At 43.8% G+C, this 19,411-nt stretch overlaps 1 protein-coding gene across 1 annotated transcript in view; it reads right to left on the minus strand.

Moving 5' to 3' along the window:
• The window catches only part of AGTRAP (angiotensin II receptor associated protein), a 28,154-nt gene extending 12,705 nt beyond the window's left edge, over positions 1-15,449 (minus strand). The window contains exons 1-3 of the mRNA XM_068238756.1: positions 15,346-15,449; positions 13,201-13,235; positions 9,690-9,801 (exon numbers count right to left, since the gene is read on the minus strand). Of these exons, the coding sequence (XP_068094857.1) occupies positions 9,690-9,801; positions 13,201-13,235; positions 15,346-15,372 (174 nt within the window). The 5' untranslated portion in view covers positions 15,373-15,449. The remainder of the gene's footprint in view (positions 1-9,689; positions 9,802-13,200; positions 13,236-15,345) is intronic.
• Positions 15,450-19,411: the final 3,962 nt, after the last annotated feature.

Consider the following 19,411-nt stretch of genomic DNA (forward strand, 5'->3'; position numbering starts at 1 on the left):
CGGACAGCCGTGGTTTTGATGTAATATTACTGGTAATGCCAGGACAGCCGTGGTTCAGATGTAATATTACTGGTAATGCCGGGACAGCCGTGGTTCTGATCTAATATTAGTGGTAATGACGGGACAGCCGTGGTTCTGATGTAATATTACTGGTAATGCCCAGACAGCCATGGTTGTGATGTAATATTACCGGTAATGCCGGGACAGCCATGGTTCTGATGAAATATTACCGGTAATGCCAGGACAGCCATGGTTCTGATCTAATATTACCAGTAATGCAGGGACAGCCGTGGTTCTGATCTAATATTACTGGTAATGCTGGGAGAGCCTTGGTTCTGATGAAATATTACTGGTAATGCCAGGACAGCCGTGGTTCTGATGTAATATTACTGGTAATGCCGGGACAGCCGTGGTTCTGATGTAATATTACTGGTAATGCCGGGACAGCCGTGGTTCTGATGTAATATTACTGGTAATGCCGGGACAGCCGTGGTTCTGATGTAATATTACTGGTAATGCCGGGACAGCCGTGGTTCTGATGTTATATTACTAGTAATGCCGGGAAAAGCCGTGGTTCTGTCATATTACTGGTAATGCCCGGACAGCCATGGTTGTGATGTAATAATACCAGTAATGCCGGGACCACCGTGGTTCTGATGTTATATTACTGGTAATGCCGGGACAGCCGTGGATCTGATCTAATATTACTGGTAATGCTGGGACAGCCGTGGTTCTGATGTAATATTACTGGTAATGCCAGGACAGCCGTGGTTCAGATGTAATATTACTGGTAATGCCGGGACAGCCGTGGTTCTGATCTAATATTAGTGGTAATGACGGGACAGCCGTGGTTCTGATGTAATATTACTGGTAATGCCGGGACAGCCGGGGTTCTCATGTAATATTACTGGTAATGCCGGGAAAAGCCATGGCTCTGATTTAACATTACTGGTAATGGCAGGACAGCCGTGGTTCTGATGTAATATTACTGGTAATGCCGGGACAGCCATGGTTCTGATGTAATATTACTGGTAATGCCAGGACAGCCGTGGTTCTGATGTAATATTACTGGTAATGCCGGGACAGCCGTGGTTCTGATGTAATATTACTTGGTAATGCCGGGAAAAGCTGTGGTTCTGTCATATTACTGGTAATGCCCGGACAGCCATGGTTGTGATGTAATATTACCGGTAATGCCGGGACAGCCATGTTCTGATGTAATATTACCAGTAATGCAGGGACAGCCGTGGTTCTGATCTAATATTACTGGTAATGCCGGGACAGCCGTGGTTCTGATGTAATATTACTGGTAATGCCGGGACAGCCGTGGTTCTGATGTTATATTACTGGTAATGCCGGGACAGCCGTGGTTCTGATGTTATATTACTGGTAATGCCGGGACAGCCATAGTTCTGATGTTATATTACTGGTAATGCCGGGACAGCCGTGGTTCTGATGTTATATTACTGGTAATGCCGGGACAGCCGTGGTTCTGATGTTATATTACTGGTAATGCCGGGACAGCCATAGTTCTGATGTTATATTACTGGTAATGCCGGGACAGCCGTGGCTCTGATGTAATATTACCAGTAATGACGGGACAGCCGTGGTTCTGATGTTATATTACTGGTAATGCCGGGACAGCCGTGGTTCTGATGTTATATTACTGGTAATGCCGGGACAGCCATAGTTCTGATGTTATATTACTGGTAATGCCGGGACAGCCGTGGTTCTGATGTTATATTACTGGTAATGCCGGGACAGCCGTGGTTCTGATGTTATATTACTGGTAATGCCGGGACAGCCATAGTTCTGATGTTATATTACTGGTAATGCCGGGACAGCCGTGGCTCTGATGTAATATTACCAGTAATGACGGGACAGCCGTGGTTCCACAGACGTTATACGGACGATAATTTACGGACTTCACACAGCCCAATTTTAATTCGTTATTTGCACAGATGTTTTGGAGAAAGTGACAAGATATATCTATCTCTATCTCTATCTCTATCTCTATATATATATATATATCTACAGTGGAGGAAATAATTATTTGACCCCTCACTGATTTTGTAAGTTTTTCCAATGACAAAGAAATGAAAAGTCTCAGAACAGTATCATTTCAATGGTAGGTTTATTTTAACAGTGGCAGATAGCACATCAAAAGGAAAATCGAAAAAATAACCTTAAATAAAAGAGAGCAACTGATTTGCATTTCATTGAGTGAAATAAGTTTTTGAACCCTCTAACAATAAAAGACTTAATACTTAGTGGAAAAACCCTTGTTTGCAAGCACAGAGGTCAAACGTTTCTTGTAATTGTCAAACGTTTCTTGTATTTTCCCGTTAATGCGATTAAGTTGTCCACCGTCAAGCATGGGGGTGGAAACATTTTGCTTTGGGGGTGTTTTTCTGCTAAGGGCACAGGACAACTTAATCGCATTAACGGGAAAATGGACGGAGCCATGTATCGTGAAATCCTGAACGACAACCTCCTTCCCTCTGCCAGGAAACTGAAAATGGGTCGTGGATGGGTGTTCCAGCACGACAATGACCCAAAACATACAGCAAAGGCAACAAAGGAGTGGCTCAAGAAGAAGCACATTAAGGTCATGGAGTGGCCTAGTCAGTCTCCGGACCTTAATCCAATAGAAAACCTATGGAGGGAGCTCAAGCTCAGAGTTGCACAGAGACAGCCTCGAAACATTAGGGATTTAGAGATGATCTGCAAAGAGGAGTGGACCAACATTCCTCCTAAAATGTGTGCAAACTTGGTCATCAATTACAAGAAACGTTTGACCTCTGTGCTTGCAAACAAGGGTTTTTCCACTAAGTATTAAGTCTTTTATTGTTAGAGGGTTCAAAAACTTATTTCACTCAATGAAATGCAAATCAGTTGCTCTCTTTTATTTAAGGTTATTTTTTCGATTTTCCTTTTGATGTGCTATCTGCCACTGTTAAAATAAACCTACCATTGAAATGATACTGTTCTGAGACTTTTCATTTCTTTGTCATTGGACAAACTTACAAAATCAGTGAGGGGTCAAATAATTATTTCCTCCACTGTATCTATCTATGTGTGTGTGTGTGTGTGTGTGTGTGTGTGTGTGTGTGTGTGTGTGTGTGTGTGTGTGTGTGTGTGTGTGTGTGTGTGTGTGTGTGTGTGTGTGTGTGTGTGTGTGTGTGTGTGTGTGTGTGTGTGTGTGTCTGTCTGTCTGTCTGTCTGTCTGTCTGTCTGTCTGTCTGTCTGTCTGTCTGTCTGTCTGTCTGTCTGTCTGTCTGTCTGTCTGTCTGTCTGTCTGTCTGTCTGTCTGTCTGTCTGTCTGTCTGTCTGTCTGTCTGTCTGTCTGTCTATATACAGGATCTTCTCAAAAAATTAGCATATTGTGATAAAGTTCATTATTTTTTGTAATGTACTGATAAACATTAGACTTTCATATATTTTAGATTCATTACACACAAGTGAAGTAGGTCAAAGCCTTTTATTGTTTTAATATTGATGATTTTGGCATACAGCTTATGAAAACCTAAAATTCCTATCTCAAAAAATTAGCATATCACGAAAAGGTTCTCTAAACGAGCTATTAACCTAATCATCTAAATCAACTAATTAACTCTAAACACCTGCAAAAGATTCCTGAGGCTTTTAAAACTCCCAGCCTGGTTCATTATTCAAAACCGTAACCATGGGTAAGACTGCTGACCTGACTGCTGTCCAGAAGGCCATCATTGACACCCTCAAGCAAGAGGGTAAGACACAGTAAGAAATTTCTGAACGAATATGCTGTTCCCAGAGTGCTGTATCAAGGCGCCTCAGTGGGAAGTCTGTGGGAAGGAAAAAGTGTGGCAGAAAATGCTGCACAACAAGAAGAGGTGACCAGACCCTGAGGAAGATTGTGGAGAAGGACCGATTCCAGACCTTGGGGGACCTGCGGAAGCAGTGGACTGAGTCTGGAGTAGAAACATCCAGAGCCACCGTGTACAGGCGTGTGCAGGAAATGGGCTACAGGTGCCGCATTCCCCAGGTCAAGCCACTTTTGAACCAGAAACAGCGGCAGAAGCGCCTGACCTGGGCTACAGAGAAGTAGCACTGGACTGTTGCTCAGTTGTCCAAAGTACTTTTTTCAGATGAAAGCAACATTTGCACGTCATTCGGAAATCAAGGTGCCAGAGTCTGGAGGAAGACTGGGGAGAGGGAAATGCCAAAATGCCTGAAGTCCAGTGTCAAGTACAGGTCAGGCGTTTCTGCCGCTGTTTCTGGTTCAAAAGTGGCTTTATCTGGGGAATGCAGCACCTGTAGCCCATTTCCTGTACATGCCTGTACACTGTGGCTCTGGATGTTTCTACTCCAGACTCAGTCCACTGCTTCCGCAGGTCCCCAAGGTCTGGAATCGGTCCTTCTCTACAATCTTCCTCAGGGTCCGGTCACCTCTTCTCGTTGTGCAGCGTTTTCTGCCACACTTTTTCCTTCCCACTGAGGGGCCTTGATACAGCACTCTGGGAACAGCATATTCGTTCAGAAATTTTTTTCTGTGTCTTACCCTCTTGCTTGAGGGTGTCAATGATGGCCTTCTGGACAGCAGTCAGGTCGGCAGTCTTACCCATGATTGCGGTTTTTAGTAATGAACCAGGCTGGGAGTTTTTAAAAGCCTCAGGAATCTTTTGCAGGTGTTTAGAGTTAATTAGTTGATTCAGATGATTAGGTTAATAGCTTGTTTAGAGAACCTTTACATGATATGCTAATTTTTTGAGATAGGAATTTGGGGTTTTCATGAGCTGTATGCCAAAATCATCAATATTAAAACAATAAAATGCTTTGAACTACTTCAGTTGTGTGTAATGAATCTAAAATATATGAAAGTCTAAAGTTTATCAGTACATTACAGAAAATAATGAACTTTATCACAATATGCTAATTTTTTGAGAAGATCCTGTATATATATCTATATATATATATATAAAATCGTGTGTGTGTGTGTGTGTGTGTGTGTGTGTGTGTGTATACAGTGTGTGTGTGTGTGTATACAGTGTGTGTGTGTGTGTGTGTGTGTGTATACAGTGTGTGTGTGTGTGTGTGTATACAGTGTGTGTGTGTGTGTGTGTGTGTGTGTGTGTGTGTGTGTGTGTGTGTGTGTGTGTGTGTGTGTGTGTGTGTGTGTGTGTGTGTGTGTGTGTGTGTGTGTGTGTGTGTGTGTGTGTGTGTGTGTGTGTGTGTGTGTGTGTATACAGTGTGTGTGTATACAGTGTGTGTGTGTGTGTGTATACAGTGTGTGTGTGTGTGTGTGTGTGTGTGTGTGTGTGTGTGTGTGTGTGTGTGTGTGTGTGTGTGTGTGTGTGTGTGTGTGTGTGTGTGTGTGTGTGTGTGTGTGTGTGTGTGTGTGTGTGTGTGTGTGTGTGTGTGTGTGTGTGTGTGTGTGTGTGTGTGTGTGTGTGTGTGTGTGTGTGTGTGTGTGTATACAGTGTGTGTGTGTGTGTGTGTGTGTATGTGTATACAGTGTGTGTGTGTGTGTGTGTATACAGTGTGTGTGTGTGTATACAGTGTGTGTGTGTGTATACAGTGTGTGTGTGTGTATACAGTGTGTGTGTGTATACAGTGTGTGTGTGTGTGTGTATACAGTGTGTGTGTGTGTATACAGTGTGTGTGTGTGTGTGTGTGTGTGTGTGTGTGTGTGTGTGTGTATACAGAGTGTGTGTGTGTGTGTGTGTGTGTGTGTGTGTGTGTGTGTGTGTGTGTGTGTGTGTGTGTGTGTGTGTGTGTGTGTGTGTGTGTGTGTGTGTGTGTGTGTGTGTGTGTGTGTGTGTGTGTGTGTGTGTGTGTGTGTGTGTGTGTGTGTGTGTGTGTGTGTGTGTGTGTGTGTGTGTCGCAATCACTCGAAAACGGCTTGACCGATTTGAACGAAACTTGGTACACAGATGCCTTACTACCTGGGATGATATGTTCTGGGGGTCTCGCGGCCCCCCTGCACACCTGGGCGGAGCTACAAACAGCAAATGAGATTCCACCCATTCAAGTCAATGGAAAAAATGTAAAAGGCTGCCATTCTCACAGTAATCAAGCCAGAGTCCCCACACTTGGCACAGTTGGTGACTTGGTGACCGAGGTTACAAATCCAGGAAAAGTGGGCGGAGCATAAAACAGCCAATCAAATTTCAGCCGTTCATTTTAAATGGGAAAATGTAAACTGCAGCCATTCTTAGATTGTTAATCGCTGGGGTCTCAAACTTGCCACACTTGGTCACTGGGTGACTGGGATTAATATTCAGGTAAGTGGGTGGTGCCTACAACAGCCAATCAAAATTCACCTATTGATTTTCAAGGGGAATATTTAAACTGCTGCTATTCTTACACTTTTAATGGCAGAGGCTTCAAACTTGCTACAGTCGGTCATTGGGTGACTGGGGTCCAAATTCACTAAAGGGGCGGGGCCACAAACAGCCAATCAGATTTCTTTGGTGGATAAACTGCTTCCATTCACACATTTTTTGATGCCAGGAACCCAAAAGCTCACAAACTTGGTCTTTGAGTGTCTGTGTGTCCAGGTTACAAAAAGTGGGCGGAGCCAAAATAACTTTTACTGGGAAAATATAAACTGCAGCCATTCTTACACCGTTAATGGCAGGGTTCTCAAACTTTGCACAGTTGATAATTGGGTGACAGATTAAGATTTTGGAAGGTGGGTGGAGCCTACAACAGCCAATAAAAATTCACCTTTTGATTTTCAAAGGGAATATTTCATCTGCTACCATTCTCATACTGTTAAAAGCAGATGCCTCAAACCTGGTACAGTTTGTCACTGGGTGACTAGGGTCCAAATTCAGGAAGGGGGCAGAGCCACAAACAGCCAGATTTGTTTATTTTTCAATGGGAATATACAAAGTATTGATACCAAGGACCCCAAAGCTGATAAACTTGATAATTGAGTGACTGTATGTCAAAGTTAGAAAAAGTGGGTGGTGCCAACAACTTCATTTTTTACATTGCAGGGTTCCCATACTTTACACAATTGGCCACTGGGTGACTGGGATGAATATTCAGAAATGTGGGTGCAGCCTACAACAGCCAATCAAAATGTACCTATTGATTTTCAAGGGGAATATTCACATTGCTGCCATTCTTACACTGTTAATGGCAGAGGCCTCAAACCTGATACAGTCAGTCATTGGGTGACTGGGGTCCAAATTCACTAAAGGGGTGGAGCCACAAACAGCCAATCAGATTTGTTAGATTGATTTCAGCCATTCTGTTATTGGCAAGGTTCTCAAATGTGACACAGTTGGCCACTGGGTGACTGGGACTAATATTCAGAAAAGTGGGTGGAGCCTACAGCAGCCAATCAAAATTCACCTTTTGATTTTCAAGGGAAATATTTACATTGCTCCTATTCATACACTCTTAATGGCAGAGGCCATAAATCTGGTACAGTCAGTCACTGGGAGACTGGGGTTTAAATTCTGAAGGGATCGGGCCAAAAACAGCCAATCAGATTTGTTCAATTTCAATGGTAAAATGCAACTTATTGATGCCAAAGACCCCAAAGCTCATAAACTTGGTTGTTAAGTGACTGTATGTCAAGATTAGAAATAGTGGTCGGAGCCAAAAACAACTAACTTTTTACATGGGGAAATGTAAACTGCAGCTTTTCTTACACTGTTAATGGCAGGGTTCTCAAACTTCACACAGATGGTCACTGGGTGACTAGGATTAATATTCGGAAAAGTAGGTGGAGCCTACAAGAGCCAATCAAAATTCCCTTATTGATTTTCAAGGGGAATATTGAAACTGCAGCCATTCTCACACTGTTAATAGCAGAGGCCTAAAACCTGCTACAGTCGGTCGTTAAGTGTTTGGGGTTCAAATTCAGTAAAGGGGTGGAGCCAAAAACAGCCAGATTTCTTTGCTGGATAAACTGATTCCATTAGCACAATTTTGATGCCAGGAACCCAAAAGCTCACAAACTTGGTCATTGAGTAGTGACTGTGTGTCAAGGTCACACAAAGTGGGTGGAGTTAAAAACAGATTTTTCTGGGAAATTGTAAACTGCAGCCCTTCTTCACGGTTAATGGCAGGGTTCTCAAACTTAGCATAGCTGGTTACTGGGTGACTGGGATTAATATTCAGAAAAGTGGGTGGAGCCTAAAAATGCCAATCAAAAATCACATGTCACTTTTCAAGGACAATATTAAAATTGCTGCCATTTTTGCACTGTTAATGGCACAAGCCTCAAACCTGGTACAGTTGGTCATTGGGTCACTGAGGTTCAAATTCAGAAAAGGGGACAGAGCCACAAACAGTGAATCAGATTTGTTTCATTTCATGGGAAAATACAAATTATTGATGCCGAGGACCCCAAAACTCACAAACTTGGGCATTGAGTAGTGACTTTGTGTCCAGGTTACAAAAAGTGGGCGGAGGCAAAAACAAATTTCACTAGAAAAGTGTAAACTGCAGCCCTTCTTACACTGTTTATTTCAGGGTTCCCAAACTTTGCCCAGATGGTCACCGAGTGACTGAGATTAATATTCAGGGAAGTGGGTGGAGCTTATAATAGCCAATCAAAATTTACCTGTTGATTTTCAAGTGGAATATTTAAATTGCTGCCATTTTTACACTGTTAATAGCAGATGCCTCAAACCTGCTACAGTTGGTCATTGGGTGACTGGGGTTCAAATGCTGGAGAGGGGCGGAGCCACAAACAGCCTATCTGATTTGTTTAATTTCTATGGGAATATACACAAATTATTGATGCCAAGGACCCCAAAGCTCACAAACTTGGTCATTGAGTGTTTGTGCGTTAAGGTTAGAAAGTAAGCGGACCTAACACCAGCCAAATACATACACGGGCAACGCCGGGTCATCAGTGGGTGGAGACAAATACAAATTTCACTGGGAACATGTAAACTGCAGCCATTCTTACACTGTTAATGGCAGGGTTCTTAAACTTTGCACAGTTGGTCAATGGATGACTGGAATTAATATTCAGAAAAGTGGGTGGAGCCTACAAAAGTGAATCAAACTTCACCTGTTGCTTTTCAAGGGAAATATTTAATTGCTACCATTCTTGAACTGTTAATGGCACAGGCCTCAAACCTGGTACAGTTGGTTATTGGGTGACTGGGGTTCAAATTCAGAAAAGGGGGTGGAGCCACACACAGCCAATCAGATTTGTTTCATTTCAATGCAGATTATTGATACCAAAGACCGCAAAGCTCACAAACTTGGTCAGTGAGTAATTGTGTGTTAGGGTTAGAAAAAGTAGGCGGAGCCAACACCAGCTAAATACTTACCTGGGCAACGCCGGGCAATCAGCTAGTGTATATATATATATATATATATATATATATATATATATATATATATATATATATATATATATATATATATATATATATATATATATATATATATATATATATATATATATATATATATATATATATATATATATACACATATATACACTGTACAGCGCTGCATAATATGTCGGCGCTATATAAATACTAAATAATAAAAGTGACCTATATTACTAAATAACCATATTGCTGTACTTCTTTGTAGATTAGTTTGAATGCAGCAGGAGAATGGAGACTCCCCAGCAGAAGGGGGAGGAGTTGGGAAATATCACTTGATAATACCAGGAGGAGGAGCCACCTGTAATGTTACATTTGTGTGCAGCGGGGAGAAATACTTACCATGAAGATGGCATCGACAGAGTCGCGCTGGATAATGGCCCACACACCCATGGCCAGCACCGTCAGATTCGCCATGTAATAGGTCTGCGGCAGCCATGAGAAGGTTCCGGCGCTGCAAGGAGGGAGACGCATTATTACGTATATACACGAAAACCCCAAACTGCTCAACACATTCTGAGTGTAGCTTTCCATACGGCATCCTCCTCCCGTGCTACAAATCTACATACTAACCTGCAGGATGTATACTACAGCAATGCAGGGATGCTGAGAAATGTAGCCTGGCGTCTAATGTTCTGCCTGATTGGAGTATCACATGCTTGCCCAACATTTGACTATGGTAGGATTAGATTGTGAGCTCCTCTGAGGACAGTTAGTGACATGGCTATGTACTCTGTAATGGGCTGCAGAAGATGTCAGTGCTATATAAATACATAATAATAATAATATGGTAGAACATTAGACTATGGCTATGGTAGGATTAGATTGTGAGCTCCTCTGAGGGCAGTCAGTGACATGACTATGTACTCTGTACAGTGCTGCAGGAGATGTCAGTGCTATATAAATACATAATAATAGTATGGTAGGACATTAGACTATGACTATGGTAGGGTTAGATTGTGAGCTCCTCTGAGGAGAGTCAGTGACATGACTATGTACTCTGTTATGTGCTGCAGAAGATGTCAGTGCTATATAAATACATAATAATATGGTAGGACATTAGACTATGGTAGGATTAGAGTGCAAGCTCCTCTGAGGACAGTCAGTGACATGACTATGTACTCTGCAATGTGCTGCAGAAGATGTCAGTGCTATATAAATACATAATAATAATATGGTAGGACATTAGACTATGGCTATGATAGGATTAGAGTGTGAGCTCCTCTGAGGACAGTCTGTGATATGACTATGTACTCTGTAATGTGCTGCAGAAGATGTCAGTGCTATATAAATACATAATAATAATATGGTAGGACATTAGACTATGGCTATTATAGGATTAGAGTGTGAGCTCCTCTGAGGACAGTCAGTGACATGACTATGTACTCTGTAATGTGCTGCAGGAGATGTCAGTGCTATATAAATACATAATAATAATATGGTAGGACATTAGACTATGGCTATGATAGGATTAGAGTGCAAGCTCCTCTGAGGACAGTCAGTGACATGACTATGTACTCTGCAATGTGCTGCAGAAGATGTCAGTGCTATATAAATACATAATAATAATATGGTAGGACATTAGACTATGACTATGGTAGGATTAGAGTGTGAGCTCCTCTGAGGACAGTCTGTGATATGACTATGTACTCTGTAATGTGCTGCAGAAGATGTCAGTGCTATATAAATACATAATAATAATATGGTAGGACATTAGACTATGGCTATGATAGGATTAGAGTGTGAGCTCCTCTGAGGACAGTCAGTGACATGACTATGTACTCTGTAATGTGCTGCAGGAGATGTCAGTGCTATATAAATACATAATAATAATATGGTAGGACATTAGACTATGGCTATGATAGGATTAGAGTGTGAGCTCCTCTGAGGACAGTCAGTGACATGACTATGTACTCTGTAATGTGCTGCAGAAGATGTCAGTGCTATATAAATACATAATAATAATAATAATATGGTAGGACATTAGACTATGACTATGGTAGGATTAGATTGTGAGCTCCTCTGAGGACAGTCAGTGACATGACTATGTACTCTGTAATGTGCTGCAGGAGATGTCAGTGCTATATAAATACATAATAATAATATGGTACGACATTAGACTATGACTATGGTAGGATTAGAGTGTGAGCTCCTCTGAGGACAGTCGGTGACATGACTATCTACTCTGTAATGTGCTGCAGGAGATGTCAGTGCTATATAAATACATAATAATAACATGGTGGGACATTAGACTATGACTATGGTAGGATTAGAGTGTGAGCTCCTCTGAGGACAGTCAGTGACATGACTATGTACTCTGTAATGTGCTGCAGAAGATATCAGTGCTATATAAATACATAATAATATAGGACATTCACCTATTACTGACTGCTGCTACGCATATCTATGCCCTTGTGGACTTCACTTCAGCACCAGGGGTGTAGATATCCGTATTTGTTTATTTACCTCACCATTCCCAATCGCCACTGCCGTTCTTTTCCATCTAAATCCCGCCATTCCATGATCGATGAATGGGAACAGCTGTTCTCAAACCCAATCACGGTGCTTGCGATGAATGAAAGCCGGTAACAGCGCGACACCAGCATTCAATCACAAAGTGGAAGTAAACAGATACATTTACTACTTCCCGTGTGCTGTTCACAGTACACAGAAACTAAGTGTGGCGCCATCTTGTGGCAAAGACTTAAAAACATACACTTTTATATATAGAAATACATGCATTTTTATTTTTAACACCTTACACAAATAAAGGCCCATAATTATTGATATAGTATTAAAAAAAAAAAAAAAAAATATTAAAAAAAAAAAAAAAAAAATCACTGAACAGAAAAAATACACCTTTGATTCCAGATAAAATATTGTCGGCATACATTGTAGTAGGAACATAATTGAAACGTAATAATCCGGGAAAAACGGGCAAATAAAACTTGTGGGTTTTATCTATCGAAGCACATTTTATTTTGAAACTATAATGGCTTTAAAACTGAGAAATAATGATATTCTTTTTTCTTTTTCTTATTATTCCCTTTAAAAGGAGTGGTCCGAGGAAAATAAAAAAAAAATCCACTTACCTGGGGCTTCCTCCAGCATCCGGCATCTGTCCTGTGCCCTCGCCGCAGCTCCCGGTCTTCACCGCTGCAGAAGCAGACCTCGCCAGGTCGGCTCCCGTGTCAGCTCCCTCTGCGCTCCAGCGTGTGGTCCACTGGTCGCGCTGACATCATCTGCAGTAGTTCTGCCCCTGTGCTGTACAGTCCAGATGACGTCAGCGCGACTGAGAGCCGCAGGCACAGCAGGAATCCTGCGCCGGAGAGGACCCCAGACCACCAGCGGGGAGCGGAGCTGAGGCGAGGGCACAGAACGGCAAGTCAAGGCTGTAGGAAAACCCAGGTAAGTGGATTGTTTTTATTCTGCTCAGATGTGTCCTTTAAATGCATATAAAATAGAATAATTCCTAGCAAACAATACTACACAAAGATAGTCTAATTTGTGGCAAAAAAAAACAAAACAATATATAGATAATTTCAATGTGATAAGTAGCAATAAAGTTATTGGCGAATTAAATGGGAGAAGCATGGGAAATTTGTTCTGGTTTTAAAGGGGAAAAGCATGTGGTTGGGAAGTGGTTGAACTATGGCTATGTACTGTCTCTGCATGATGTGTCGGCAGTGTATGGTCATCTCAGTGACTGGGGCTCTCCATAGCTGGGAAGCTGACCTGTCTTGCATTTTGGAGTGTATTTGCACAGTATTTTGCCAGGCGGTGCCTCCCTGCATGTGTCTTTACTGTATGAAATATTACAGATGAATGAATAATTGACATTTCCAATACTTACAACATAGTGAGCAGCCAGTGCACATAGACTATCGCCTGCGGGGAAAGCAAACACATGGTCACTACATTTACTGACAGGAAACACGGTCACCACATGAATGTGTGGCAATACGAGGACAGATCGCAGCTTCCCCTGAGCCCTCCACAACTTCTATCCCAGACCAATTGTATGCCAACTTCATGTAAATTGTATGCAGCCAGGCACTGAGCCAATCACCAGCACTTGCTATGGATTCTGACTGACCCAATTCACAGCCGCAAGTCCAAATTATTAACTTATCACTAAGCCATTCAGCAACGGCACTAAATATCTGGCAATTCAATCCACCATGAGGGGACAATATTCACCAATTTAAGTGCCCCTCCCACCAGTCCATACACTCTGTAATGCCCTCCCCCCAGTCTATACACCCCTCCCCCAGTCTATATATTCTACACACCCCTCCCCCAGTCTATATATTCTACACACCCCTCCCACCAGTCCATACACTCTGTAATGCCCTCCCCCCAGTCTATACACCCTACACACCCCTCCCCCCCAGTCTATACACCGTACACTCCCCTCCCCCCAGTCTATATATTCTACACACCCCTCCCACCAGTCTATATACTCTATATCTGCCTCTACCAAGTCTATACACTCTACATGCCCCTCCCCGCAGTCTATATACTCTACATGCCCCCTCCCACCAGTCTATACACTCTATATCTGCCTCCACCAGGTCTATACACTCTGCATGCCCCCCCCCCCCCCACTCTATACACGCTATATCTTCCTCTACCAAGTCTATACACTCTATGACCCCCTCCCACCAGTCTATATACTCTATATCTGCCCACACCAAGTCTACACACTCTACATGCCTCCTCCCCCTAGTCTATACCACCCTCCTCCCAGTTTCTATACCCTCCTCCTCAGAGAGTCTATAAACTTTCGGACCACATCCCAGATTTTACCTCCACAGATGAGGAGAGGAAACAACCGTGCAAATAGCTGCCCGATATGTCACAGCCTGCCACCAACTGAGAGGAACACGATTCCCTATATACTGTCCACTAGAGATGGCGCGAACTGTTCGCTTGTGAGCACTACACGGGGAATGGTCACTTCTGTGTTCCCACGCTGCCGCAATACTGCGCAGACACTTTCCTGGGGGCTGTGTGTCCTCCACCTGTACCCGGGAGCGTTCTGAGCATGCGCATGACATCACGCAGAGCACACCCGGCTGTGCGCATGTGATCCAAGTACGCACGGCCTCCGGGAAGTGTCTGCGCAGTATTATTTATTTATTGTATTTATAAAGTGCGAACATATTACGCAGCGCTGAGTATTGGGGAAGCTTGTGAAGATGGAAGTGACCATTCCCCATGTAGTGTTTGCAAGCAGACAGTTCTGTGCTGCCCACTATAGTCTATACCCCTATGGATTGCATATACCAGCCCCCTATACGGTGCCTTACTTATATCCTCTGCACCCCTATGGACTGTGTACCCGTCATATCCCCTCCTATAATCCCCCCCCCCCCCCCCATGGACTGTATATCCTGTATACCGCCTCACTACTATGCACTGTACCCCCCCTATACTGTCCACTATACCCCCCCTCACCCCTATACTGTGTCTTACTTATATATCCTCTGCACCGCTATGGACTGTGTACCCGTCATATACCCTCTACTATAACCCCCCCCCCCCATATATCCTGTATATCCTGTATACCGCCTCACTACTATGCACTGTATACCCCCCCCCCATGGATTGTGTACCAATCCAATAATATCCAACAAAATCCACAAAGATTTCATAAGAAACATATGTTGCTTTATAATACAAACCACACTGGTCCTTTCTATGCTGGTGCATTTCCCTTCATAGTAACATTTTACAATCAGTAACATATCCATAGACAGAGCACCCCCCCCCCCCCCTATGGACTGTACAGCCCCCCCCCTCCCCCCTATGCTGTCCCTGACACCCTCCCCTCCATACACTGCGCACCCCCCATATCCCCTCTATCGGGGGACGCGGATTCCGCGCATCGGGGTTTCCTGTATGCGGAATATGAAACTTTCTGAACTCTCCGCACCTCCCCGGATCACATGACCCCCCCTCCTCTCCTCTCCCCCCCCCCCCGGCGCGGCGGCACCTTCAGGTTGACGGTCGGCAGCTCCATGTCTGTCTTCAGCCCGGACTCCGGACAGTCACATGACCCGACCTGCGGGGGGGGCGGGGCTCAGCGGGTCACGTGCGTTGCTAGGAGACGCCGGATTCCAGGAGGCAGTGTGATGGGCGGGGGCGGGTGACGTCACCGGCCGCGTCACTGACAGGACTCCTTATTGGGGATGATCACAGATATGCAAATATTTGCCGAGTAGATACAAATGTATGCAAATTTTTATACAAATAAATGTAGCATGAAAATGGACCAATCAATTTGAACCAGGCTTTAAACTGATTGGTCCGTTTTCAAACTGCATGAATTTGCATAAAAATTTGCATAATTTAGGATAAATGTGCATCTCATTGATCATCCCTACGCCTTGTTATTACACAGCGGCCACACCCACTAACCCTCCCTCCATGTGCGGCTCTAGTGGCCACACCCACTGACCCTCCCTCCATGTGCGGCTCTAGCGGCCACACCCACTGCCCCTCCCACCAATTACAGCAGCCACACATCCTCCATGTATTATCTCCTTCCTTTCTCAGCCGCCCAATGCCCGACCTTTGTGGCCTCGCCAGAAATGCTTCTCTGTGCGGTGCGACATAACGGACACGGCCTGTGCATGTGACAGCGTAACGCAGTGCATGCAGTGACCACAAACTGCACACTATCAGACGCACACGTGAGGCAGTCAGGACGCTGGGCTCACTTCTCTGCATTTCTGCATTTTTCTGAACATTTTATGCAGTGTTTGAATTTTCTCAATATTCCGTCCAAACACAGTAAAACGCAAGACGCACGTCCGAACACAGTAAAACGCAAGACGCACGTCCGAACGCAGTAAAACGCAAGACACACGTCCGAACGCAGTAAAACGCAAGACGCACGTCCGAACGCAGTAAAACGCAAGACGCACGTCCGAACGCAGTAAAACGCAAGACGCACGTCCAAACGCAGTAAAACGCAAGACGCACGTCCGAACGCAGTAAAACGCAAGACGCACGTCCGAACGCAGTAAAACGCAAGACGCACGTCCGAACGCAGTAAAACGCAAGACGCACGTCCAAACGCAGTAAAACGCAAGACGCACGTCCGAACGCAGTAAAACGCAAGACGCACGTCCAAAAGCAGTAAAACGCAAGACGCACGTCCAAACTCAGTAAAACGCAAGACGCACGTCCAAATGCAGTAAAACGCAAGACGCACGTCCGAACGCAGTAAAACGCAAGACGCACGTCCGAACGCAGTAAAACGCAAGACGCACGTCCAAACGCAGTAAAACGCAAGACGCACGTCCGAACACAGTAAAACGCAAGACGCACGTCCAAAAGCAGTAAAACGCAAGGCGCACGTCCAAACGCAGTAAAACGCAAGACGCACGTCCAAACGCAGTAAAACGCAAGACGCACGTCCGAACGCAGTAAAACGCAAGACGAGCGTCCAGACGAAGTAAAACACAACACACACGTCCAAACAGTAAAACGCAAGACGCACGTCCAAACGCAGTAAAACGCAAGACGCACATCCAAACGCAGTAAAACGCAAGACGAGCGTCCAGACGAAGTAAAACTCAACACACATGTCCAAACGCAGTAAAACGCAAGACACGTGTCCAAGCGCAGTAAAACGCAAGACGTACATCCAAACGTAGTAAAACGCAAGACACACGTCCAAACGCAGTAAAACGCAAGACGTACATCCAAACGCAGTAAAACGCAAGACGCACGTCCAAACGTAGTAAAACGCAAGACGCACGTCCAAACGCAGTAAAACGCAAGACGCACGTCCAAACGCAGTAAAACGCAAGACGAGCATCCAAAAGCAGTAAAACGCAAGACGCACGTCCAAACACAGTAAAACGCAAGACGCACGTCCAAACGTAGTAAAACGCAAGACGCACGTCCAAACGTAGTAAAACGCAAGACGCACGTCCAAACGCAGTAAAACGCAAGACGCATGTCCAAACGCAGAAAAATGCAAGGCACACGTCCAAACGCAGTAAAACGCAAGACACACGTCCAAACGCAAAAATGGCAGATACGGTGGGAAGTGAAAGTTTGGGCAACCTTGTTAATTGTCACGATTTTCCTGTATAAATCATTGTTTGTTACGATAAAAAATGTCAGTTAAATATATCATATAAGAGACACACACAGTGATATTTGAGAAGTGAAATGAAGTTGATTGGATTTACAGCAAGTGTGCAATAATTGTTTAAACAAAATTAGGCAGGTGCATAAATGTGGGCACTGTTGTCATTTTATTGATTCCAAAACCTTGAGGGCTCGTTTCCACTATCGCGAATCCGCATGCGTCCAACGCATGCGGATTCGCACATGTAATGCAAGTGGATGGGCCTGTTTCCACTGTAGCGTTGTTGAGGTGCGTTTTTTTCAGCGGCGAAAAAACGCACAAAAGAGCCGCAGAATTCGCCTGCGAGTGGAATGCATGCGAATCGCATGCAATGTATTTAATAGGGAAATCGCATGCGGTTTCCCCATGCTTTTTTTGCCGCGAATTCGCATGCGAATTCACATAGGTACCAATGTAAATTCACACAGGCAGTGACATGGTTAAAATCGCATATACCCTCACCTATGCGAATTCGCATGCGATTTCATCAGCGGTGGAATCCAGGCGATTCCACACCGCAATAGTGGAAACGAGCCCTTAGAACTAATTATTGGAGCTCAAATTGGCTTGGTAAACCCAGTGACCCCTGACCTACATACACAGGTGAATCCAGTTATGAGAGAGTATTTAAAGAGAAACTCCGACCAAAAATTGAACTTTATCCCAATCAGTACCTGATACCCACTTTTACATGAGAAATATAATGATTTTCACAAACAGACCATCAGGGGGCGCTGTATGACTGATTTTGTGCTGAAACCCCTCCCACAAGAGGCTCTGGTATCTTACGGTACTCTGGGCAAACTGCCACAATGTAACAATGTTCACAGACAGGAAATGGCTGTTTACAGCTGTCTGTTAAAGCCAGAACAGCTAGAAACAGCTACATAATCTGCCCACAGTAACAATGTCACCATGTAATACATGTCAGAATGTGAATCTGGGAGAGGAAAGATTTTACAATGAGCAAACACTGACTAAATCATGTACTGTATACATAATTATTGTAAAAATGAAGCACTTTTTTTATTACATTATTTTCACTGGAGTTCCTCTTCAAGGAGTCAATTGTAAGTTTCCCTCTGTCACGGAACAGCCGTGAGAAATGTGGGCGAATTGGAAGGATCCGCGCAGTCCAATTTCTGATCGCTTTCTGGCTAAATCTGTGCAGCCATTACATGGGATTGCACACCCCATTTATTAACCACTTACCAACCAACTTAGGATACTAAATAGAAAGACAGAACAACCAAATGGAGAAAGGCCGCGGCCATATTTATTGGGGTAACCAAGTTAAACAGAACTTTGTTTTATTTTTTTAAAAAGAATCACCAAAATGTTTATTAACACCACATATAAAGTAAACTGAAAACATGATAATAACCATAATGAACCATAATGTCCGCCCAACAGGGTGACATTACCCAAAAGCCAGTCCAGTTAACTGGACTGGCCCCCCAAAACCGCGGCCTCTCCAATAACCGAATGCAAGTTAGCATTCAAACTATCAAGTCCTACAGGGGACAAGCGGACCCTTTCCCTCCTAAAAAGGCCCACTTCCACCTCTTCCAGTTCCATGTGGCGGATAGACAGTCCACCAATTTCTAAACCAAATCAGTCTTGGAATTATTTCAGAAAATATAATTTTAGTATTACAAAGCTGCACCACTAGCTGATGAACATCACAATTCATCTTACCCATCACTTCTAATGTATTCATTTTCCCAATGTCAATACCACCAGTGTGGAGCACCCAAATTATATGGTGCAGGCCAATAATGTAATTGCTTATATATTAAAGACCAAAGTGGATCTCATCGGAGGCCCCAGGTACCTTGCCATAATTCTGGTGTTCATCCAAATAAAAAAAAAAAAGGTTTTCAGTTTTAAGGTCTGTTCCTGGCTTTTTTTTTTT

The sequence above is a fragment of the Hyperolius riggenbachi genome, chromosome 6 (genome assembly GCF_040937935.1).
Source record: "Hyperolius riggenbachi isolate aHypRig1 chromosome 6, aHypRig1.pri, whole genome shotgun sequence".
Taxonomy (NCBI): domain Eukaryota; kingdom Metazoa; phylum Chordata; class Amphibia; order Anura; family Hyperoliidae; genus Hyperolius; species Hyperolius riggenbachi.